Source organism: Anabrus simplex, chromosome 7 (genome assembly GCF_040414725.1).
Source record: "Anabrus simplex isolate iqAnaSimp1 chromosome 7, ASM4041472v1, whole genome shotgun sequence".
Classification (NCBI taxonomy): domain Eukaryota; kingdom Metazoa; phylum Arthropoda; class Insecta; order Orthoptera; family Tettigoniidae; genus Anabrus; species Anabrus simplex.
This window is the reverse complement of record NC_090271.1, coordinates 138,344,766-138,369,679: the sequence shown is the minus strand read 5'-3', so window position 1 is coordinate 138,369,679 and position 24,914 is coordinate 138,344,766. Positions and strand designations below refer to the sequence as shown.

At 37.8% G+C, this 24,914-nt stretch overlaps 1 protein-coding gene across 1 annotated transcript in view; it reads left to right on the top strand.

Moving 5' to 3' along the window:
• The first annotated feature begins 497 nt into the window (after positions 1–497).
• The window catches only part of LOC136876972 (intraflagellar transport protein 81 homolog), a 142,758-nt gene continuing 118,341 nt past the window's right edge, over positions 498–24,914 (top strand). The window contains exons 1-5 of the mRNA XM_067150744.2: positions 498–623; positions 726–851; positions 947–1,083; positions 11,876–12,056; positions 20,685–20,840. Of these exons, the coding sequence (XP_067006845.2) occupies positions 744–851; positions 947–1,083; positions 11,876–12,056; positions 20,685–20,840 (582 nt within the window). The 5' untranslated portion in view covers positions 498–623; positions 726–743. The remainder of the gene's footprint in view (positions 624–725; positions 852–946; positions 1,084–11,875; positions 12,057–20,684; positions 20,841–24,914) is intronic.

The following is a 24,914-nucleotide window of genomic DNA, read 5'->3' as shown; positions in this document are numbered from 1 at the left end:
TCATTTGAATGACAAACGTAGGGGAACACATGCATCTGTGGAATTAGTACTGAAATCTAAATTGTAATTCCTCCTAAGATCACCGTTGCAACATTGCCCACATCAAAGCATTTGAATTTTCCGCCAGTGAATTCAATCGGAGGACTACCGGAGGTCTCCGGAGGAGCGCTGTAATCGTATTATCCGATTCAATCAACAGGAGGTCCGCCTCCTCTTCACAGCGCTAATATATACGACATCGAGATAGCATTATGAGGCACGTACTGCATCGCTTGCTCAGAATACATCGAGAGCTTTGCATCACGCGACCCATCACTAATCTCTACTGTATTTGATTCTAACTAGTTTCTTGTTCCTTATTACTCTCTCTCTTTCCAATTATTTTAGTACGTATGTAATGGGCTGGTGTAAGATCACGATGGCAATGATCTAAGAGAGTGGTCAGTTTCGAATGTTGGCAGAAACATTCCTGCGGTCTTATGTTTCTTGTAACCTAGCAACGCGACTCTGACTTGTGTTTATTGAATGCATACCGTTGATAGCGTTAACGTCAAAATAACACTTGATTGTCTGTGATAGTTTTTCGAGTCCCCGGCTGATTTTAAAATTTAATTGAAAATCAAGTGAGTGATGTAACTTGGAGGGTTAATTTTCCACTCTACTTGTACTTAGTGCCATGATTTTCATTTTGTATTTGGTTTGATAATTTTTCCTGTCTCTTGCAGATCCAGGAAGCCACAAACATGAGTGATCGACTGAAGTATATTGTAACTGAAATCAGCAAGCCACCTTTTAATAAAAACTTTAGCCTTATATCTTTCGATTCCCAAAACTCTGAACAATTATTGCAAGTATGTAATTGTCGTCTGCGTTTAGTATTAGAGGTTATGGAGAAATTATTACTCTTTATGTTTTGTTATATTCATCTCCTTTTCTTTTTTTCCAGGTGCTCACTGATATTCTTGCGGAGGTAGATTCAAGCAATAAAGTAGATGTTCGTGGAGAGGAACCAGATCAAACCACTGTGCGAATTTTGACTATGCTTCGAGTCTTGAAGTACAAACCTGGGCCTGAAACATCGCCGTAAGAGACTATTTCTGCTAATAATAATAATAATAATAATAATAATAATAATAATAATAATAATAATAATAATGGTAGCATGTCACTCAGGAAGAAACCTATCAAACAAACTTTATTCAGCATATCCCAATCATTTTTGTAGTCACTGGAGGTATTCTGACTGGTATGTTTTGGTGAGGGTTTTGAGATTGCTTGCCCTTCCAACCACATGTTTTTTCTGGTGAAAATTCCGACCTCGGATTTGCTGGGATTTGAACCTCTTGTCATCTGGACAGAAAGCCAGAGCTGCTAAGCCACTCGATTAAATATGCTCCCATGGAATGTATCAAACGGTGAAAACAAATTCATTTATAACACAGAGATAAGTATTTTTACTACAGATATTTATATATTTCAATCTAGCCTGCAGGATTTGTTTGAAAGTTGAATGGAAAGATTAGAGATCACTTGTTAGTTTCCAAGTTCTTTGAAGTCATGTAAGAAAAGACTAGGTAAACAGCTGATAGGGAATCTGCCACCTGGGCGACAGCCCCAAATGTGGGTCATTGGTGATAGATTGTGTATGTCAAAATGACTAAACATAAAGCTTTAAGAAAATAGTTTGGAGTTACAGTTTGTTTGAAATGAGAATTGGAAAGAGTGTATATTTATGATATTAATTCTTGAATCCCATTTTACAAGGTATAAAAGTGATTGATTTAGGCCTATACTTTAATATCATCTGACAAATCAGTTTTCATTGGTACAGTAGTCAATAATGACCATGTGTTGCGTTCATATATTATCCTTCTGACATGTGACATTTACTGCCACTTCATCTTGACATAAATTGGAAATTCTATTACTTGTTACTGTTAGATTAGTTGATATTTATGTAGAATGAATCATTTTAATCAGACATTATATAGCTGCTTCATCCATTCTTTCGCATTTTCATTATGCTTATAAGTTGTTACTTGCGTCTCTTTATTTCTGTGCTTGCGATGATTTAACTGACACTCGTCCTGAATTTTACTTCCATCTCCCTCTACTACTATTGTTTTTGTTATTGTTAATACATGATATTTAATAGGCATATACATTCCTTTTCTTATTCTGCCTTATTATTATTAATAGGAAATATGCACAATGTGCAAAAATATACATGGAAAAACAGAATTATGACAAAGATTCTGTTCTACTTACATAGTACATAGCATGATAACTGTCGCATTGGAGGTTACATCTTTCACGCACACGTTTGTCCGGGTTCGCGAAATCATTTGTTTGCACATATCTTGTAGTGGAACCCATGAGTAACAAACCTTGTTATAATGTGTCTGAGGTTAAAGTTAGCTTGCTTCCAATCATTGCCTTATCTGTCCCAGATGTTGGCTATCAATGTGGCTATTTGACCTTTATTGGTAGCTATGTGGAAGAGTTCATTGGAACTGAGATTGAACTAATTTCTCACATTAATGAACCTAGATATTTTCCTTCTATTTCTGAAAAACTACATTAATAATCAGAACATAGAATGTGTAAACTATTTTAAATTGCTTAGGACCATGATAACACACAATCTAGATCATAAGTCAAACGCTGAATTGAGTAGAGAGATGCAGTCATTTTTTATGAGAATCTATATCTCAAACTCAAGCAAATGCTAATGTAATGCTACATCTGGTCAACATTTTGACTTGGTCTAGAGACTTGAACCCACCCTCAACAGTTTAGCAGCCTTTTAAGTGTGGTTTTGCAGGAGAATGTTGTGAATTGACAGACCTAATGACTTATACTGAAGCACTATGGAGAGCTGAACGTAGTGAGAGCTTGTTAAAGTTATAAAAATGGTTTATGGAGATCATGCGGTGAGGGAAAGAAAAATGGCTTTGGTTATTTTTTAAAGGCTAGATCAATATAGAGGGCTGGCAAATTGGCAGAAAATAATGACTGCATGAACATCATGACTGCAGGAACATCAAGGAATAGACAAGTAGTACTCATTACCACAATCACAGCAGGTACTTCAAATAAAGTTTCAGTTTATTAGATCCTGTTGAGTACATACAGTATGTTCTAAAGAGATTAAGAGATGTTGAGTGCTGGGCTGAGTGGCTCAGACTGTTGAGGCACTGGCCTTCTGACCCCAACTTGGCTGGTTCAATTCTGGCTCAGTCTGGTGGTATTTGAAGGTGCTCAAATACGTTGGTCTCGTGTCGGTAGATTTACTGGCATGTAAAAGAATTCCTGCGGGACAACATTCTGGCATCTTGTCGTCTCCAAAAACCATCAAAGTAGATAGTAGGATGTAAAGCAAATAACATTAATTATTATTATTGAGAGATATTAAGTACAGAATAAAAATGAAAATGCCTACCTGGACTTCGGTGGTAACCGAACCTAAGCCTTCGGATTTCACATCTGATGCTCTACCTGTTGAGGTATGATGGCCTTACCTTTTCTGTTCACTTGGCTGAGATCTGGGCTACGGGCACTGCTGCCAGCACAACTGTACAGTATGCTAGTTCCTTGCTGTGAGCCTTTCATAGGCTGTATCATAGTTTGCACTCTGCTCATTTCATGGTAGAAAATAGTTTGCATATACAAATTTCATAGAGTTATATTTGTAAGTATTGAAGTCTGTTATGTTCATCCCAATTAATCTTTTTTTCCTTGTGAAGAACAGCCTGATCTCTGGTCAGATTTGTTGAAGAGTAAATTTGCTGTGGGTGTTCTATGACTAGAGGTGTTTGTCCTGGAGCTGTAAGGACAGAGATATAGCAGAAGTATTTAGTGTACGAAGGGCTCTGTTTTCTAATCAGATCTCAGGTTTACAGAGGTAGTTGGCCGTGCGGTTAGGGTCACATATCTGTGAGTTTACATTCGGGAGATGGTGGGTTCTAATCCAATTGTCAGCAGCCCTGAAGATGGTTTTCCGTGGTTTCCTATTTTCATACTTGTACCTTCATTAAGGCCACGGCTGCTACCTTCACAATTCTAGGGCGTTTTCCCATCCTTCTGTTACTGAAAACCTTTGATGTGTTAGTGTGATGTCAAACCACTAGAGAAAGCATCTCATGCTTAACATTTCAGTTGAATTTGATTGTATGGAGAAGAGCGGGATTAATCTAGTGTATTTTAAGAAGTTTTACATTTTGAAGAGTGTTAATAAATGATAAATTATAATGAAATATGTACTGGGTGCTTCAGATACATTCTCCCCAGTATAATAGATGATATACCTATTCTGCTGTAGCTTGCATTGTGCTACATAATAATAATAATAATAATAATAATAATAATAATAATAATAATCGTAGGCACAATTTTACAGTCATCTGAAAAGAATGGACAGAAGAAAGTTAACTAAAGAAATCTTTCACTTTTTTGATTCAAACCCCAAAACCACAATTCCCTGGTTTAGAAATACCAAAGAAGACCTGCAAATGCTACATATCTCAGCTGAAGATGCCTTTAACAGAGATCTCTTCCGCAAGAAAATATTGACGAACGGGCTAAACCGAGACGAGCAACCGAAGAGAAGACATGGTGCCCCTTGGACAGAGGAGCGTAAGCAGGCCTACTCACAAAGAATGAGGGAAATTTGGGCTCTAAAGAAGGCCAAGTTCAGTGTCAAATGCAACAAGACTTAACGTGGTCCTTGATGGCCCCAGCGAATTTTATATATATATATAATAATCGTATGGCCTCAGTTACGGTGTGCAAGCATTTTAACTTGATGCCATCTGGCTGCTTGCTTGTCAGTTTTGACATTCTGTTTTACTCTAGGCCTACTAGGTGCAGAGTAAACCGAATCTCTCTTGGGCATCTTAAGGCTGAGTTTTTAATGATTTTTGTCAGGTACAACATTGAGTGTCGATAGACATTTTTCCATCCTTCAAAAATCCAACTTTCTCTACTGGGTTTTGTTACGTCCTGCTATTTTGGGATCCGGAGGCTGACATTCTGCCACATACTACATGAAATTGCTACACACAACAACGTTAAGTTAGATAAGTTGATGAATTTTGCAGTTTTCTGAAATGCCTCGGAGGGCTCTGTGCCTTGCTCAGGGTACAGGCAGTTCTTGCACATAAACATTAAATTTTTGGTGGTGGTTTAATGTCGTACTAATTCATTGAAAGTTTTCGGCAATGCAAGTGTGAGAAAGAGGTAGGATTGAGAAAGTAGTATCCCTGGTCTGAAGTGAGGACCAGTACCAGTACTTTCTGGTTTGAAAATAGGAACCATTGAAAACGTTCAGAACTGGCAACAGTGGGATTTGAATGCACCATCTCCTTAATACAAGCTCACAGTTGCGTGACCCAAACTGCGGAGCCAACTCTCTCAGTGCACAAACATTCAATCTAGTCAAATACATAGCAATGGAACAGTCATGTTATATAAATGACGAACTTGTGGATGTAGTGCTTATATTTGGAGTGTGAACAGTGAATAACAAGCAGCTGCACTTTAATGCACAGCAATATACTGTACAGGTAGATGATATCCAGATCACAATTTATTCTGCAATGTAACAAAGAGACTAAGCAAAGAACATTTCATGTGACAACCTGTCTGTTGCAGACAAAGCAAAGGTATCCAGAGGAAGTGAGTATGGTAAGAGAAGCTGTTGCCACTATCCTCATACAAGTACTGTAGATGTAACACATTATGTAGAATTATTAAACGTTCTGTACTGGCACCCATTCAAACGGCACATAACTCAGCACCTGCAACCAGATGGCCATGCCTGTTGTAAGGCTTTGTGTGAGTGGATTGCTGAGCAAGTGAGTAGTAAGCACCTGAATATGAATTACGTTGTTAGTTAAATGTCATAAATTTACACACGTAATGTGTCATGTTGTTTTGATTTACCAGATTACACCTCCAAGATAGTCTGATTTAACTTCCAGGATTTTTATGGTACTATAAGGTTGCCAGATTTCAGAAAGTAGAATTGGGAACACATGTATTAGGACTGAACTTTTGGTATTAGTATGAATCAGTAGGTATTCCATACCTTTCTCCAAGTATATGCCCCACAGGCAGGCTGCCCTGCAGATGAAAAAGATCAGTTCCTTTTAGATCTAGAGGACCAAATAAAGGAAGACAACATCACAATTATGGGAGACCTGAATGCCCAAGTAGGGACAGATAGGCAAGGCTGCAAAGACATCATAAGCTCCCATGGCTGTGGTAGCAGAAACCAGGAGGGAGAAAACCTGATAGCCTTCTGTGCACGGAATAACCTGAGCATACAAAACTCTTGGTTTCAGAAGAAAGACAGCCATAAAATCGCACACTACAGTTGGGATGGGAAGCAGAGGACAGTGATAGACTATATAATAACTGATAGATGTGCTAGCCAGTTCATCACTGATGTTAAGGTTATTCCAAGTGAAAGTCTCGATGGTGACTACTGGCTTTTGGTTGCACACATTGGGAACATCCAACTGCAGAATGTCAAGCGCAAGAAAATGTCAAAGATAAAGACCTGGTTGCTAGGAGAAGATGGGAAGAAGAACAATACCAAAGAAAGTTTTTGGCCAAATTACCAAAAAATGGAAAAAGAGGAGTAGAAGAAGAGTGGCTGTCATTCAAAAACACCCTGGTTTCAGAAGCTGAATTACTATGTGTAAAGGCAAGTGCAATATGCAGGGTGAAAGAAACACCATGGTGGAATGTGAGGGTGAAAAGGAAAAGTGCTGGGACGAATTCACTACCAGGCTAACAGAAGGCTGTGAAAGTAATAGGAAGTTGCTTTACAAGGTTATCAAGAACAGAAGAAGTGAGCACGGCAATATCCTTGCACTGAAAACTGATGATGGGAACCTGGTGAAGACAGATCATGGCATCAGAGAAGAAATACTTCAATACTTTATTAAATGGAGAAAATCTTCAAAATGGTATGTATCACTGAAGACTGCAGTTTAAGTGCAAGTGATGGGGCACAACACCAGCTAACATGGCTAGAAGTGGAGTCTCAGCTGAAGACCATGAGAAGTAGTAAGTCCCCAGGGTTTGATAACCTCACTGCTGACATGATAAAGGCAGCTGGAGCACAAGGCATACAATGATTGTATCGAGTACTCTCTGTCATCTGGAAAGAGAACAGGATACCAGAAGACTGGATGAAAGGTATCATTAACCCCCTGTATAAAAAGGGAGACAGGAAGAAATGCAGAAATTATAGGGTTATCACTCCACTTTCTTACTCAAACTTATGGAGAAGATAATTGAAAGAAGAATCAGGAATATAGTTGGACCATTATTGGAGGAGGAGCAATACGGGTTCAGGAAGAACCGAAGAACTACAGACCTGATATTTGATGTCAGAATGCTAACAGAGAAGCACTGGGAATATGGTAAGAACTTAGTGATGTTTTCTATGGACATCGAGAAGGCCTACAACAGTGTGCCCAGAGAGGTAATCTGGAAATGGATAGAAGGAATAGGTGTGCCAAACTTCCTGATCAATAAAGTAAAGATGCTCTATCGAAAGTGCTTAAGCTGTGTCCAAGTAGGGAATGGAAGATCAGATTGGTTTGAAACCAAAAGAGGAGTCCAGCAGGGAAGTGCCTTGTCACCACTCCTGTTCATCATTGTTATGCATTGGATCATAAAGTCCATCAGAGAACATTGCAAAGAGCCTAACACTCTGATATTTGTAGATTATGTTCTGATCCCTGGGGAGCAAGTGAAACAGAAGTGCAGGAGAAACTAAATCTTTGGAATGGCAAGTTTAAAGAATATGGACAGTGTGCCCAGAGAGATAATCTGGGAATGGATAGAAGGAATAGGTGTGCCAAACTTCCTGATCAATAAAGTAAAGATGCTCTATCGAAAGTGCTTAAGCTGTGTCCAAGTAGGGGACTCAGTAAAACAAAAACTGTTGAAATGACTATCAACAAGAAAGGCACTGATTCAAACATTTTCCTGGAGGGAACTCTATTGCAATCTGTTTCTAATCAAATACCTTGGAAGTGTAATTTCAAAAGATAACACAATAAACCAAAATAATACTTAATAGGACTCAGAAAGCTTCTCAAATGAGAAATCTACTCTGGGATGATAAAATAACCCCAGAAAACAAAATTGACCATGTTTTATACCTACTTCATTCCAATTCTCACATATGGACTTGAAACCTGTACCCTGCATGACAAGGCAAATAGTAAAATAGTCAACAGAAATTAAATTCATCAGAACAATGAACCAAAAGACCAGGAAGGACAAGATTAGAAATAAAGCAAACAGGAAGGAGTTTTTAGGAAGATGCAGGCTACAATGATTTGGACACGTTATGAGGATGGGAGGAACAAGAACAGCAAGGAGTTACTTTGACAGAGAAGTGAAAGTGGAGAGGCCAGTTAGGAGACCGAGGAATAGATGGATAGACGCAGTGAAATCGGAGGTCAGCAAGAGAATTGCCAAGTGGGAGGACATAGAGGGGAAGAAGTGTGGCGAGTGCTTGTACTCCACACCTGGAAAACTGGAGCTGCAAAATGATGATGATGTTGATGAATCAGCAGATCAAAAATTGCGTTAACTGTTGTGTAGTTACCTTCTTCATTTCTATATTGGGATGTAACACAAAGTACCATACATATCCTTATATCACTTGCTAATACAGTGATTAGGCTTCAGGTCTTTGACACATATTACAGTATAAACAAATTAATTTTTTTTTTTGCTACTTGCTTTACGTCACACCGACACAGATAGGTCTTTCGGCGATGATGGGACAGGAAAGGCCTAGGAATGGGAAGGAAGCAGCCGTGGCCTTAATTTACAGCCCCAGCATTTGCCTGGTATAAAAATGGGAAACCACGGAAAACTATCTTCAGGGCTGCCGACAGTGGGGTTCGAACCCACTATCTCCCGGATGTGAGCTCACAGCTGTGTGCCCCTAACCGCATGGCCAACTCTCCCGGTAACTAATATTTTGCCCTTGAGTGTGTATCTCATACTTTTTATTAGGAAGTATTGTTTTGTAAAAATCACTGCTACTTTCATTGTAATTGTATTTCATTTTATTTTGTAACTTCCCTAGGACAAAGTATACTTCATTTTACCATTATACAATTTATCATCACTGTTTAAGAGGTTGTAAAAATTATTGTCTAATAAATCATATTGTATGGATTATGAAAATAAATTTCACATAGAAATAGAAAAAGGAAGCAAGAAGCAAAGAATATCAACACAAAATACGATCCATCCGTCCATACATAATGGGTTCGAATCCCACTGTTGGCAGCCCTGAAGATGATTTTCCATGGTTTCCTATTTTCACACCAGGCAAATGCTGGGGTTGTTCCTCAGTTAAGGCCACCGGCCGCTTCCTTCCCACTTGTAGCCCATTTCTATCCCATTGTCGCCATAAGGTCTACCTGTGTCGGTGCGACGTAAAGCAAATTGTTAAAAAATAAATAAATACAGATTTGGCCCAGTTTGTACTTTTGAATACCAACTTCATATTGTGATCTTGCCTACCTTTAAAAGCTCCACTCAAGCTTATTTGTCTAATAAAGTCATAAATTGTATAAATGATTTCTCAAAATTAATGTTGAACCGCGAATGACAGCTATCGCTATGTTTGTCAACAGATGTTTTTCTATGCTGATAGAAGTCCAAAACAGCGATAAGAATTTGGGAATTGTTCGCTGGGCTCCCACCATTATCCCTGTGACATATATTTTGCAGTTTAGGCTACATCTCATCTTTTATCAGATCAACTATAGAACTGTTTTGCTCATCCCTCTGTTTAATGTTATAAACGGAGAAAACTCTCTCTGTGAATGCATTTGATGGAAATATACTTAAAATAAATTTAATGAAAATGAAAATATTGCACAGTTTTGATGCACTAATAATAATAATAATGTTATTTGATTTACGTCCCACTAATGTCTTTTACGGTTTTCGGAGATGCCGAGGGGCCGGAATTTAGTCCCGCAGGAGTTCTTTTACGTGCAAGTAAATCTACCGAGACGAGGCTGTTGTATTTGAGCACCTTCAAATACCACCAGACTGAGCCAGGATCAAACCTGCCAAGTTGGGGTCAGAAGGCCAGCGCCTCAACCGTCTGAGCAACTCAGCCTGGCGATGCACTAATCAATTTAATAATGAATGGCCATCTCAATGGTATTGTCATAGTTAACTTTATCTTCAATAGTTCATTTCCTTCCTTTGTAATAATAATAATAATAATAATAATAATAATAATAATAATAATAATAATAATAATAATAATGTTATTGGCTACTTTTATGATTTTGGGAGACGCCGAGCAACCAGAATTTTGTCCTGTAGGAGTTCTTTTATGTGCCAGTAAATCTACCAACATGAGGCTGACGTATTTGAGCACCTTCAAATACCACCAGACTGAGCCAGGATTGAACCTGCCAAGTTGGGGTCAGAAGGCCAGCGCCTCAACCGTCTGAGCAACTCAGCCTGGCGATGCACTAATCAATTTAATAATGAATGGCCATCTCAATGGTATTGTCATAGTTAACTTTATCTTCAATAGTTCATTTCCTTCCTTTGTAATAATAATAATAATAATGATAATAATGTTATTGGCTACTTTTATGATTTTGAGAGACACCGAGGAACCAGAATTTTGTCCTATAGGAGTTCTTTTATGTGCCAGTAAATCTACCAACACGAGGCTGACGTATTTGAGCACCTTCAAATACCACCGGACTGAGCCAGGATTGAACCTGCCAAGTTGGGGGCAGAAGGCCATTGCCTCAACCGTCTGAGCCACTCAGCCCGGCCCTTCTTCTGTAAACAAATTAAAACCATAGTGATCTCTGTATACATATAATTTACATTACGATAATCAACAGTACAAAGTGACTTTGCTAACTGTGGTGTCTTTTGAACTGAGGTTTTACTTTTCTTGTTTTGTTTAGAAGGAAGCCATTTTCTTCAATGTTAACCAAGCTTTTCAGTATGTCAAATCATGAAATGTAACACTATAACTTATCTGTAAATAATTAATTACAAGTGGAATGACATGGCGTTCTAACAAAACATCCTTAGATTCTATCATGTCACCTTTAACCATGCATACATACAATATTGTTTTCATTGCATAAACGGTGATGAATGATTGTAAATGATTGTGAAATGGTGATGTAATGAACAAGTGAGATGAAGTATGACAGCAGACATCTATTCATAATTCATCTCACTTGTCCTTACTACTCCTTTTTACTATCATTCACAATCGTTTATGCACTGTAAACAATTTTGTGTATGTGCATGGTTAAAGGTGATTTGATAGAATTCGAGGATGTTCTTGTGGAACGAAACATGTTATTCCTCTTATATTTTTACAGGTATGTTATAGTGTTCAAAGTGTTAATGTTTTGTATTTTGACAGACTAAAAAGCTTAAAGTTCTACTAAGGTTTTTATTCATGGGAAATGCAATCCATTAAAGACAAAATGTTGTCATCACCAAAATCATCCTGCAGTCATTTGGGAGTGTGGTTTGCAGTTTGCACAGTACGCTGAACAAAATGGGAAAATTCCTTACTGTTCTGGCTAGCCTGTCTGGCTGTTTGGCAAGCCTAGGCTGACTTTGTGCAGCTGTAACAAGTCACACTGGCAATGTTAACAAGAGTGTGGGTATGCAGGAAAGTGTAATTAGAAGAGTACCTTTGTGTGCAGAATAGGGAAAGAGCTATTTTATTCATTTTTAATATTTGTATGTTTTGTCATATTTCTGATATTTGCACTTATAAGTTCATTATATATTCTTTTATGCTGAAATTAATGCACATGTTATGTTTTAGGTCAGCTTTTCGCCAGGGTCTTGTTCAAGGAGACAAACATATTATCCATCCAATACTGGAATGGTTGTTTCAGAATATGGCTGACCTGAAAAAGAGAGCTTATTTAGCGCAATATCTAGTGAAAATAGAAGTTCCACATGAAATTCTTGGAGATGCTGATATAGCTGCACTTTATGAACAGGTATATAGTTCCTGTACTTACCTGTTTTATACAGTTATGTAGGTAAAGGTGGGCCTTAGGGTTGTATTGTGTTGCAAATAAAACAAGAAAATGTAAGGTGAATAAGAGTATTCTGTTGCTGGAATCTGTTATTGACTTTAAGCTGAACTACCTTTTTATTTTCATCCATGAGAATTCATTAAGGAATCCAGTATGGTATGATTTTCTTTCCCGGCCATCAGTGGGCTTTAGTTATTATGGTTCATCACATTTTAGAATATTTATTGCTTGTGTTATTCAAGGTAGACAGCAACCTGCTTTCTTTATTCAATAGATAAATAATTACTGGAAATGTTTGTTATGAACCAGTGAGCCAATGATCTAGTCAGCAAGATGGCATAACCTTCAACCTCTTGCTTGCAATTGGAGATGGTTTGTTTCCATTACTTTGAAATACTCTTTGATTTTGATTGGTAACAAAGAACCATGCTTCATATCCAGATTTAACATAATGTAACTTTTCCTTCTTCTGCATATCAAGAAAGATAGTGCAAGTCTAGGTTCATTAATTTTGTTTTGTCTGATCAGTCAGTTTTCATGGGTATGTTTTAAAAAAATCAAATTTCTCACATATTACACTGTAGGCTAAATTACAAAGACTGTTGCTTTTGTAACACTCTATTGTTACTCACCTGTCAGTTTGAGTCGTCTCGTCCAATGCTGCACATTTTCTTCCCTTGCTGGACATTAGCTTGGTCGTTTCTCCCCATCATCATCATCATATGCAGTTTCCAGCCGTTGGTCAGGTCTGCTTGGAACATAAACCCTCTATCTCCTCTTGTCTTCCCACCACTTTTCCCTCTTCACTCTAGCCCAGCACACATTCTTCCACTCCTTTTATCCACCTGTCTCTTGGCCTTTCTCTTGGTCATTTTCCTGTTATTTCTTTCGTGCATCCTCCTGGGTATCCTTTCCTCTGTCGTTCTCTTCATGCCTCCATATCACCTCATCTAAATCTAGATGCCTCTATCTTGTTCTGTAGTGGCTCTTCTTTTACTGTATCTCTAACCTTCTCATTTCTCATCTTATCCATTCTAGTCATTCCTATCCTGCTTCTCAGAAATTTCATTTCACTTGCCTGTATCCTAGTCATGGCTCTCTGCCTCATTACCCAAGTTTCTGCTGTGTATGTCAGAATAGTACATCCTGTATATCACTCTTTTGCTTCTCTGAGGGAATTCCTTGCTCCAAACCAGGCTTCTGACACTTCAGGAACACTCCTGCTTTTCTTCCACGCTCGATTATTTCCTTGTCATTTCTTCCACTTTCCTCTGTGATACTTCCCAGGTACTTGAAACTCTCTACCTTCCTAAGCTGTTCCCTTCCAAGCATTATCCCTCTCATAGGTCTCTCCTTTCTAGTTGTGATCACGATATCACTGTCATTAAATTTCACTTCATATTGTTCCACCTCATCTTCCCATGCATCTAACTGTTCCTGGATATCCTCTTCCTTTTCTCCCCAGATTAACAATTTACCCGCAAATATCATCACTTTCATTTGTCCTTCCCCAATTTTCCTTGCCACTTTCGTCATTAACTCGTCTATTACTACAATGAAGAGCAAAGGTGACAGAGCACTTCCTTGTCTTAATCCACTTTTGCTCAAATCAATCTGTTCTCTCTCCTTCTACTTTCACACAGTTGACACTCCCATGTTACATCTCCCTCACTCTTTCTATTGTCTGCTCCTCAACATCGTTTTTCTGTAAAGCTCCCCATACCATGTTCCTGCACACACAATCATATGATGTTTCAAAGTCCAAGAAGAAGGCCATCAGTAGAACTTTCTCCCGTAAATATTTAGAACCATTCCTATGTTTTCACTAAAACGACAATAACTTCATGCAAAAGATAAACACTAAAGGATATTTTTATCTTAATAAGGTTATTGAGGTGAATTAACAGTTTATCTTCATAGGAATTACGTGATTAATGTCAGGATATGTTTTGTAATTTTAAGGTTGAATTTTTTACGACAAACTGTAACATAAATGATATAGATGTTGATTCCCATAGGGAATCTGAAATATTTGTCCTGAATGAGTAAATTTATAATACCAATATAAATGGTCCGTTATTGGACATTATAAATTTTCCAGCTAACTCATTCTTGGTTGCCAGCGTTTCGCCCTCGTGTGCTAGGGTGGGCTCATCAGTTGGTACCTAGCACACCTACCAATACGCTGGCTAGTGCATACCGTGGAGGCCACTGCGTAAGCTAACTAGAGCCACCGGCAGTGCCAATGCACTAAGAGACTTTGTCTCATTATCAAAAATTGATGCCTGCTTGGCCATCAGATGATATAGATGTTGATTCCCATAGGGAATCTGAAATATTTGTCCTGAATGAGTAAATTTATAATACCAATATAAATGGTCCGTTATTGGACATTATAAATTTTCCAGCTAACTCATTCTTGGTTGCCAGCATTTCGCCCTCGTGTGCTGGGGTGGGCTCATCAGTTGGTACCTAGCACACCTACCAATACGCTGGCTAGTGCATACCGTGGAGGCCACTGCGTAGGCTAACTAGAGCCACCGGCAGTGCATCTATTTTTGGAAATGAGACATAGCTCTCATAGTGCATTGGCACTGCTGATGGCTTCAAATAGCCTATGCAGTGGCCTCCACGGTATGCACTAGCCTTGCGTCTTGGGTGGTGTGCTAAGTCCCAACTGACGAGCCTAACTTAGCACACGAGGGCGAAACGCAGGCAACCAAGAATGAGTTAGCTGGAAAATTTATAATGTCCAATAATGGACCATTATATTGGTATTATAAATTTACTCATTCAGGACAAATATTTTAGGTTCCCTATGGGAATCAACATCTACATCATTTGATGGCCAGGCAGGCATCTATTTTTGGAAATGAGACATAGCTCTCATAGTGCATTGGCACTGCTGGTGGCTTCAAATAGCCTATGCAGTGGCCTCCACGGTATGCACTAGCCTTGCGTCTTGGGTGGTGTGCTAAGTCCCAACTGACGAGCCTAACTTAGCACACGAGGGCGAAACGCAGGCAACCAAGAATGAGTTAGCTGGAAAATTGATAATGTCCAATAATGGACCATTATATTGGTATTATAAATTTACTCATTCAGGACAAATATTTTAGGTTCCCTATGGGAATCAACATCTACATCATTTGATGGCCAGGCAGGCATCTATTTTTGGAAATGAGACATAGCTCTCATAGTGCATTGGCACTGCTGGTGGCTTCAAATAGCCTATGCAGTGGCCTCCACGGTATGCACTAGCCTTGCGTCTTGGGTGGTGTGCTAAGTCCCAACTGACGAGCCTAACTTAGCACACGAGGGCGAAACGCAGGCAACCAAGAATGAGTTAGCTGGAAAATTGATAATGTCCAATAATGGACCATTATATTAGTATTATAAATTTACTCACTCAGGACAAATATTTTAGGTTCCCTATGGGAATCAGCATCTACATCATTTGATGGCCAGGCAGGCATCTATTTTTGGAAATGAGACATAGCTCTCATAGTGCATTGGCACTGCTGGTGGCTTCAAATAGCCTATGCAGTGGCCTCCACGGTATGCACTAGCCTTGCGTCTTGGGTGGTGTGCTAAGTCCCAACTGACGAGCCTAACTTAGCACACGAGGGCGAAACGCAGGCAACCAAGAATGAGTTAGCTGGAAAATTGATAATGTCCAATAATGGACCATTATATTGGTATTATAAATTTACTCATTCAGGACAAATATTTTAGGTTCCCTAGGGGAATCAACATCTACATCATTTGATGGCCAGGCAGGCATCTATTTTTGGAAATGAGACATAGCTCTCATAGTGCATTGGCACTGCTGGTGGCTTCAAATAGCGTATGCAGTGGCCTCCACGGTATGCACTAGCCTTGCGTCTTGGGTGGTGTGCTAAGTCCCAACTGACGAGCCTAACTTAGCATACGAGGGCGAAACGCAGGCAACCAAGAATGAGTTAGCTGGAAAATTGATAATGTCCAATAATGGACCATTATATTGGTAATACATGAGGATACTTATATCTCAAAAACTGAAGATTACAGACATGAAAATTTGTGTTTGAAAGTTTCTTTCTAAGTAAAGATACACGTAATCTTTTGTCTTTGGAAAATCCACTTAAGGTGGGGGTGAATTAATTGAAGAATTAGTTGAATTCTTTGTATGAGGAAACTTATATCTCAAAAACTAAAGGTGTTACAGATGTGAAAATTAGTATTTGGAATCTCCTTTAAAAATAAAGAAATATGCATTTTGGGGGGGGAAATCAATTTAGGGGTGGGGGCAGTGAAAAAGGAGTTTAATTCCTTTTTATGAGGTTACATATGTCTCAAAACTGAAGATGTTACCGTCGTGATAATTGGCATTCTGGAAGCTCCTGTTTAAAGAGGCAAGTATTTTTGTTTTTCGGAAAAGTCACTTAAGGGAGGAGGGCGAAAGGAAGTGGAAAAATTTATGGAAAAACTTAAGGTTAAACATGCAAAAATTTGTATTTTTAATCTCCTTTAAAAATAAAGAAACACGCTTTGGGGGGGGGGGGGGGGCGATCAACTTAACGGGCTGGGGTGAAAAAGGAGTTGAATTCTTTTTATGAGGATACATATATCTCAAAAACTGAAGATGTTGGAGGCATGAACATTTGTATTTGGAATCTTCTTTCAAAGTAAAGAAACACGTGTTCTTTTGTGTTCGAAAAATCCACTTAAGGGGGGTGAATGAATTGAAAAATTAGTTGAATTCTTTGTATGAGGAGACTTATATTTCAAAAACTGAAGTTGTGAAAGACGTGAAAATTAGTATTTGGAATCTCATTTAAAAATGAAGGAACACGCTTTTGGAGAGGGGGGAATCAACTTAACAGGTAGGAAGGGGGGAGGGGTGAAAAGAGTTGAATTACTTTTATGAGGATACTTATATCTCAAAAACTGAAGATGTTACAGACGTGAAAATTAGTATTTGGAATCTCCTTTAAAAATAAAGAAATGCATTTTTTTGTTTGGAAAATCAACGTAAGGGGTATGGGGTTGAAAATAAGTACATGAGGAATTGAAATATATTTATGAGGATACTTTATCTTAAAAACTGAAGCTGTAACAGACGTGAAAGTTGGTATTTTGTGTTTCCTTTCAAAATAAAGAAACGCTTACTTTTTGTTTTCCGAAAGCCCACTGAAGGCGGGAGAGGGGTGGAAAGAAGTGAAGAAGAAGAAGTTGAATTATTCTTAAGAGTATACATTTATCTCAAAAACTGAAGGTGTTACAGACATACAGACATGAAAACTGGTATTTGGAATCTCCTTTGAAAATAATGAAAAACATATTTTTTTGTTTTTGGAAAATCCAGTTAAGGGGCTGAAAAGAATGGGAAAAGCGGGTACATTTTTAAGATGAGTACCGGTATAACTACATTGTATGTCTAAAACTTAACATGTGAGAGACAAGAAACTTGGTATTCAAAAGTCCTTTAAAAATACAGGAACTTGTACCTTTTTGTTTTTGGAGAAGGCACTTAATGGGGGGGGGGGGGGTGAAAAGAAGTGAAAAAAGTTGAATTATTTTTTATGTGGATACTTATATCTTAAAAGCTGAAGATGTTAGAATCTCCTTTAAAAATAAAGGAACATGCATTTTTGTTTTGGGAAAATACACTTAGATGGAGGTTTTTTTTTTTTTGCTAGGGGCTTTACGTCGCACCGACACAGATAGGTCTTATGGCGACGATGGGATAGGAAAGGCCTAGGAGTTGGAAGGAAGCGGCCGTGGCCTTAATTAAGGTACAGCCCCAGCATTTGCCTGGTGTGAAAATGGGAAACCACGGAAAACCATCTTCAGGGCTGCCGATAGTGGGATTCGAACCTACTATCTCCCGGATGCAAGCTCACAGCCGCGCACCTCTACACGCACGGCCAATTCGCCCGGTTTAGATGGAGGTGGGGAAAGGACTGATCAAGGGGTGGAATTCTTTTATGGGGATAATTATGTATATATCAAAAACTGAAGATGTTACAGATGTGGGAATAGGTATTTGGAATGTCCTTTAAAAATAAAGGAACATGTATTTATTTTTTTCGACTTGAGAGAAGACTGTTTCTCACATGTACAGATGTATGTCGCATGGTCATCTTAGCCCCAAAAGGTAGTAGCACATACATGGTTTACAAAGAATATCTGGGGTAAATGAAACTCAATTTTTGGGTGAGTTTTTATACTTTAGGAATCTTCAGATAATGTCTCAGTACAATTCCGAGGAACGATTACTTTGATCAAACTACGAAATCCACGCGAGCGAAGCTCAGGTAATTGCTAGTTAATCTATAAATTTGACCATATTAACGTCTATATTTGATGGTATTGACTACTTACAGTGATTGGAATTGTGAAATACTATAGCGGAAGAAGAGAATGATATGTTCTCGAAATATGTATTTATTTATTTATACATATATTAAATAGTTTTTTGATTAGTATTGACAAGGCAGGTTCTTTATCTCCTGTTTATTCGGTGCATTAAGTTTATCAATGGGCACGTGATGCAAATGGGAGAAGACCAAGTTCCAAAGAAAGTATTTACAGAAAAACCATCAGGAAAGAGACCACAAGGAAGGCCTTAAAAGATATGGATGGATACAGTGGAGAAGAATATGGAGAGGAGGGAAGATACAGGAAGCAGGAAAAGAGTGGTGGAGAGACAGGCAGTGATGCAGGTCCTTGGTTCATAAGCCAACCCAGGAGACAAATGGAAATGGGAAAAAAGAAGAAGATTAAATAGATTATAAGGCCGAGATATACGAGGGCTGTAAATAAAGTAGTGGCAACGTAGTCCAGACATTCGCAGGAGATTGGGCATGTGCAAATAGAATATGGGAGCGGTCAGGTGGCGCTGTTGGTTGTCAATGTGTAATTTGCATTTGACGGGCATCCAGTTGGGAGTGTTGCTGTGTGGTGTTGAAGTGAAGAGTGTCGATTTCACTGTGCTCTAAAGCATGTTTTCAAAAGGTGATTAGCGTTGGTGGATTAAAATTGAGGCTGCTCATGACAAAAATACATCAGAATGTTATCAAAGATTATGTGAAACCTGTGGCAAGAATGCGTTAGTACCGTATACGATGGTTTTGTGATGGGTCAAGACGTTTTGTGCAGGTTGGAATGAGGTCTTGGAACACCTGTACTCACCAGACATGAGTCCTTGCGACTTTGACCTGTTTCTGAAGTGGAAGGAACCCCTCTGAAGCTGCCGATTTCCTGATGTAGCATCTGTACTTCGCACAGTAGGGCACCTGTCTCTGTCATCAACAGAGAATGCCCTGCAAACGGTCCCCAATGGCTTCCCGACATTTGGCAAAAGGTAATAGACTTTGCGTTTGACTACATTGAAGGAATGTAATGCAACTGTACTTGTTAGTTCATTAAATATTGCGTTCTATCAATATTGCCACTACTTTTTTTACAGCCCTCGCATCTCTTTGTGGATTTTCACAAATTTCTGTAGACAAATTTGACATTACAGAAGGATTATCCATATACAGCACAATTATACTCATTAGTAACCTCCCATATGTATTTTAAAAATAATTGATCTCTGGTAGGCTTTTAATGATTCTAATGGAAAGATTTGTCATTTAGTCATTCTTAAAGAAAATTGTAGTGGTATTTTGACATCTTGGTATTGTTAAGAATAAAACACTGACTGTCTTATTGAACTAATTTTATTCAGGATGACCCAGTTAGCACACACACATGCACAAAATTATACTTGACAATGAATGACAACACTTCACTAAGTCTCATGTCTCATGTCTTCACATCAGGGCCCTATTTCATAAAACTTGACAAGTGCAACTAATGATATAGATGTTGATTCCCATAGGGAACTTGAAACATTTGTTCCGAATGAGTAAATGTATGCACTAGCCATGCATCTTGGTAGGTGTGCTAGGTACCAACTAATGAGCCCAGCCTAGCACATGGGGGCGAAACGCTGGCAACCAGGAATGAGTTAGCTGGAAAATTTATAATATCCAATAACGGACCATTTATATTGGTATTATAGGTGCAACTAATCTGGATGCATATGAATTATTACCTGTCACCTCCACAGTGACAATTCTACAAATTTGTAAGTATGTAAAAAACTAATGACATATATCTGTTTCATAACACTATACTTAGCCTGCAATTTGACAAATTTGTCAGCTTTTTACCTGCGAGTTCAAAAGTTTTATGAAACATACATTTGTAAAATTGTTGTAAAAATCTACAAACTTGCCATGACGATTTTGTAAATTTTTTTTTTTTTACGAAACCTGAAATTATCAATATACTGTATAAATCTGTCTGACAATTTCCTGTACCCTGTCACCTGTAAATAGGGTCCAGATCTTTGGCTGGCAGTCATTACCATTACCATTCCTTAATCTTGACTAACAGGTTTCACTTCGCTTTGCATGCACCAGTCACTTCACATAATAGCTTCATGCAGCCAGGTTTGAACTCATGTCCGTTGTTTATCACTTGGCTCAACTCCAGACAATTTTGGAATTTTTACTACTGACTAATGAAAATGAGTCTTTTTATCTTTGTTTATAGTATGAACGTCTGATAGAAGAATTCAAGACTGTGCACAAAGAATGTGAGGCACTGAAAAATAGTGGTTATTCCACTGCCGAACTTCGCTCTGATATTGAGACTATGGAACGTGAGAAGGAAATTGTAGTGAAGAGGATTGAACGTATGCAAAGAAGGGTAAAAATATAATCCATTTGTAGAGTAAATTCAGCATTTCTAGAACACATAAATATTACTAGAGGTTTCATACTGGATGAGTGGATTATGAGTGAAATGTGCAGATGGCAGAACTACAATGGCTTTTGATGACATGTTGGGTGAAGGAGAACCCTAACTAACAGGTGAAGTATGCAAACTCTTATGAGAGTTTAAATGTGTGTGGTTCTTGGTGATTTATATAATGTTATAAATACTATTTTATAGTCTGCTGTAAAAGCTGAAAAAAAAAAAATAGGACAAGTTATTCTATACCTCATTCACATATGATTCATTGTTAGTACAGAATTTGCTCATGCTGTCAAGAGATTATTTCAAGAGATAATTCTAGGTCTCACAATGATTCATAACTTTGTTAATAAATATTGTCTTGTAGTAAGTGATAAAGATACGTGGCTAAAGAGATGATTGTCAGTGTTTACAGGTTTAACAATGGAATACAAACATTAAAACAAATTAAAAAAAAAAACATCCATCCACTTATTAAGAAAATGTTGTGGGTATAACATAGCTTACCAGACAACTACAAAAAAAAAAATCCATTAGCAGTGTTTACACTGTAACACTCCACAAACATGAAAGGAAAGAAAGGAAACACAAACACAAAGGAGGTAACGTTCATGAGAAGGTTACAGCACAAGTGGAATGCTTGGAAGGGGTCATACCAAAGGACAAGAACAGAGGGTTGACATGATTTTACAATAGGCTCTAGGGAGTACAACAATTTTACTAGAAATAACTCAAAACAAGACATGAAATAATTTTAAAATAAATAAAATGTTAACAAAATAAATAAAATTGGGGTGGTGAGATGATACAACATAGAAAACCTTGTGAAAAAGGAAAACTTTGTGAATAAGAAAAACCTAGTGAATATGGAACATTTTAAAATAAATAAATATTTGAACATACAGTACATTAACTAATGGTCTCTTTTTAGAGAATCTTGTAAAGGTTCATGTTTTCTTGAAATTTTCTATTGTAGTAAATAAATAAATAATCTAGTAAGGATCCTTTTCTGTAGTCATATATTATAATGCTGCAGCATTGACCAAACTATTTTAAAACTCATCCGCATGTTAAACTCACATAAATTATTGTTATTCCTTATATCATTTTTTATGAATTACTTACCAGTTTTGGAACTTTATTTAACAACACACTCAGTGAACACAGATGTGTGTAGGGCGATTTTTTTTTTAAAAGTACGAATATAACTCAAAAAATGAAAATATTGAGCTTAATAAACCATTAACAGCAACTTAAAATGACCTAAGATGAAATTTCTAAGTCTTGACAAGCAAATGCAAACACCAAATTATTAGGTAATTAACCCAAATAAAATTAATGAAACCAGAGAGAATCCAAGGAAGAATAAGTCATTTAAAGTACATTACAGTAAGATGATATTCCTGAAATTCCACACAATAAAATATTATGTCATTTGAACACAGTGCAAGCCACCAAACATCAGATAAGTCACACGACAATCAGATGCTTCCTAGAAATTACATCATCTCAGTTCTGATAAGCAACAGCAACTGTCTACAACAATGAATCAGAAGGCGTTCTTGAAGAAAGGGAAAAACAAAAGAAGCTAAACTACGTATGTAAATTAGCAGGAAAAAAATTGGAATAAAGTGAAAGCAAGAACAAAGACATTTGAAAAATGCATCTTTCAAAACAAATACTGTACACACTTCAGTGTCCACTCAGATTTAATAAAATTTTATCCCTCAGATTTAATAAAATTTTACCCTAATTAAAATCATAACTACTGTAGTACAGTCTGCAAAAATTTTACTATTGAGTACAGCCCTGAAGGAAACCTCCGTGGCTCAGATGGCAGTTCACCAGCATCTCACCGCTGGGTTCCATGGTTAAAATTCTGGTTGCTCCATGCGAGATTTGTGCTGGACAAAGCAGAGGAAAGAGGTTTTTCTCTGGGTACTCTGTTTTTCCCTGTCTTCTTTCATTCCAGCGACACTCTCCAGTGTCATTCCATTTCATCTGTCAGTCATTAATCATTGCCCCAGAGTAGTGCGACAGGCTTCGGCAGCTGGCACAATTCCTATCCTCACTGCTAGATGGCGGCTTCATTCATTCCATTCCTGACCCGGTCGAATGACTTGAAACAGGCTGTGGATTTTCAGTTCAGCCCTGAAGGCAGGCAGCAATACCTATATCAGGCTAATGCTTATGCCATATAAAAAGTTGAAGATAAAATAATCTCCAAGAAAGATTTAAATGAACACAAACTGGTACCTCACGGAATGCAAACCTAAAGTCAACCAACCACATGAAAGAAAGAAATCAAGACCAGGTACCAAAATAATATCATCTTAAGCATATACAAAATCTGTTAAATAATCACAGACTAATACCCCAAAAGAGCACATTGACCAGCTCAAAGAATAAAACCCTAAGGGTAAACATGACTTCACACACATAGGCTACAAGATAGAAGAAGAAAGAGAATTGAAAGAAAAATGTAACTTCCTCGAAGCAATTACAGGCATGTCACACACGAGTGAAATAACTTTAGAATTTACATTAGTGTATTTTCATGTAGGCACAATAAAATATCGCATTACAGTTTATTTTCATGGACAAATTGGGAAAATTTTGAAGATATTATGGTAATAAATCTTGATGACCTGGTGTATAATTAACAGTCCAATTATAGAAGCAGGAAGTCCAATATGTTGGATTCATCATGGCCGAAGTAGACTTCTACATGCAGACATGTATGAAGCTGAAGCAATACGCATATATATTAATTCTGGAATGGTAGACATACCAAAGTGGTTCTGAAGCTCATGTTTTTGTATTCATTTACTTACAAATGCTGAAAATAATGAAATTATGCCTCATTACCAATTTTGCTTCATATTTGTGCCATGCTGTAATTTACATGACACATAATGGTGAAAAGTATTGAAAAAAAATTAAAAACAGCATCCACAAACGCAAAATTAGAAAAACTTGTGAAGCTTTACTTTACTAGCCCTTTTATGGGAGATGGGGGGGGGGGGGGTTCCTGGAATACGACTTAGGTCCTAGGTCGCCCCCTTGGGAGACAGACGTATTCTCAGACAGGCTCTCATCATTGAGCTACAAGCAGCACAAGAAGTCACAGAGCGCACAGCTTTGACAACTGAAGATCGTTTTGCATAATACCCAGTAAGAATGTGACAGCACACACTAGTTTGCAGTTTGGACCAATGCCTGGTCAACAGTTTATAGGCCATTATTGCATTACCAGTTTGAAAATATAATGAGCACTTGAGGCTGTATTTGCATAATGAGAATAATAATAATATGATTGCCAAAAATTTGCACCACTACAAAAACATTAAAAAAAAGCATATTAACCCCCATCCAGAAATTATATATACAGTGTATAGTTCTCAATTTTATGAACAAAATCACATGCAAGACAAGGTTTGAAAATAGCATTCAGAACCAAAAACATATTACAAATGCAACCTAAACAGAAAAGACCATTTTTCCAAATCGGGAGTATATGAACTTAGATGCCAAAAACCAAGCTGCCATGCCACATGTCAGCCAGACAAGATGTAATTTCTACACCATGTTCAAAGAACAGAAAATTGCAGTTAGATACAGTCGACATTCAACCTTCAGTTAACAGGTTTACGACACCTACCATTTTCACAGGCATCAACACAGATCTTAAAATTTTACATATCAAAAATAAAAGCAAATTGTTAACTCAAGAAGTGCCAAAGATCTCTAAAAGTGGCTCACTGCACCTTCCTGCGGTGCGAGGATCGCTTTTTGAGATCCTCAGTAAAGATACTAGAATCATTCCGTATTGACGGTTTTCACCTTTGTAAATCCTCAGTAAATGTGTGTTTTCTTGACTGTTATGTCATCTGTTGGTGAAACATTCATACTACATCAACTTGTATGTCTCAAGTTCACACTTATCACCACTATTGTCACTTTTGGTAGTATTTGTTAGAGTTTCATGCCTGTACAAATCTCGTATCTAGTAGTTGCCATGTGACT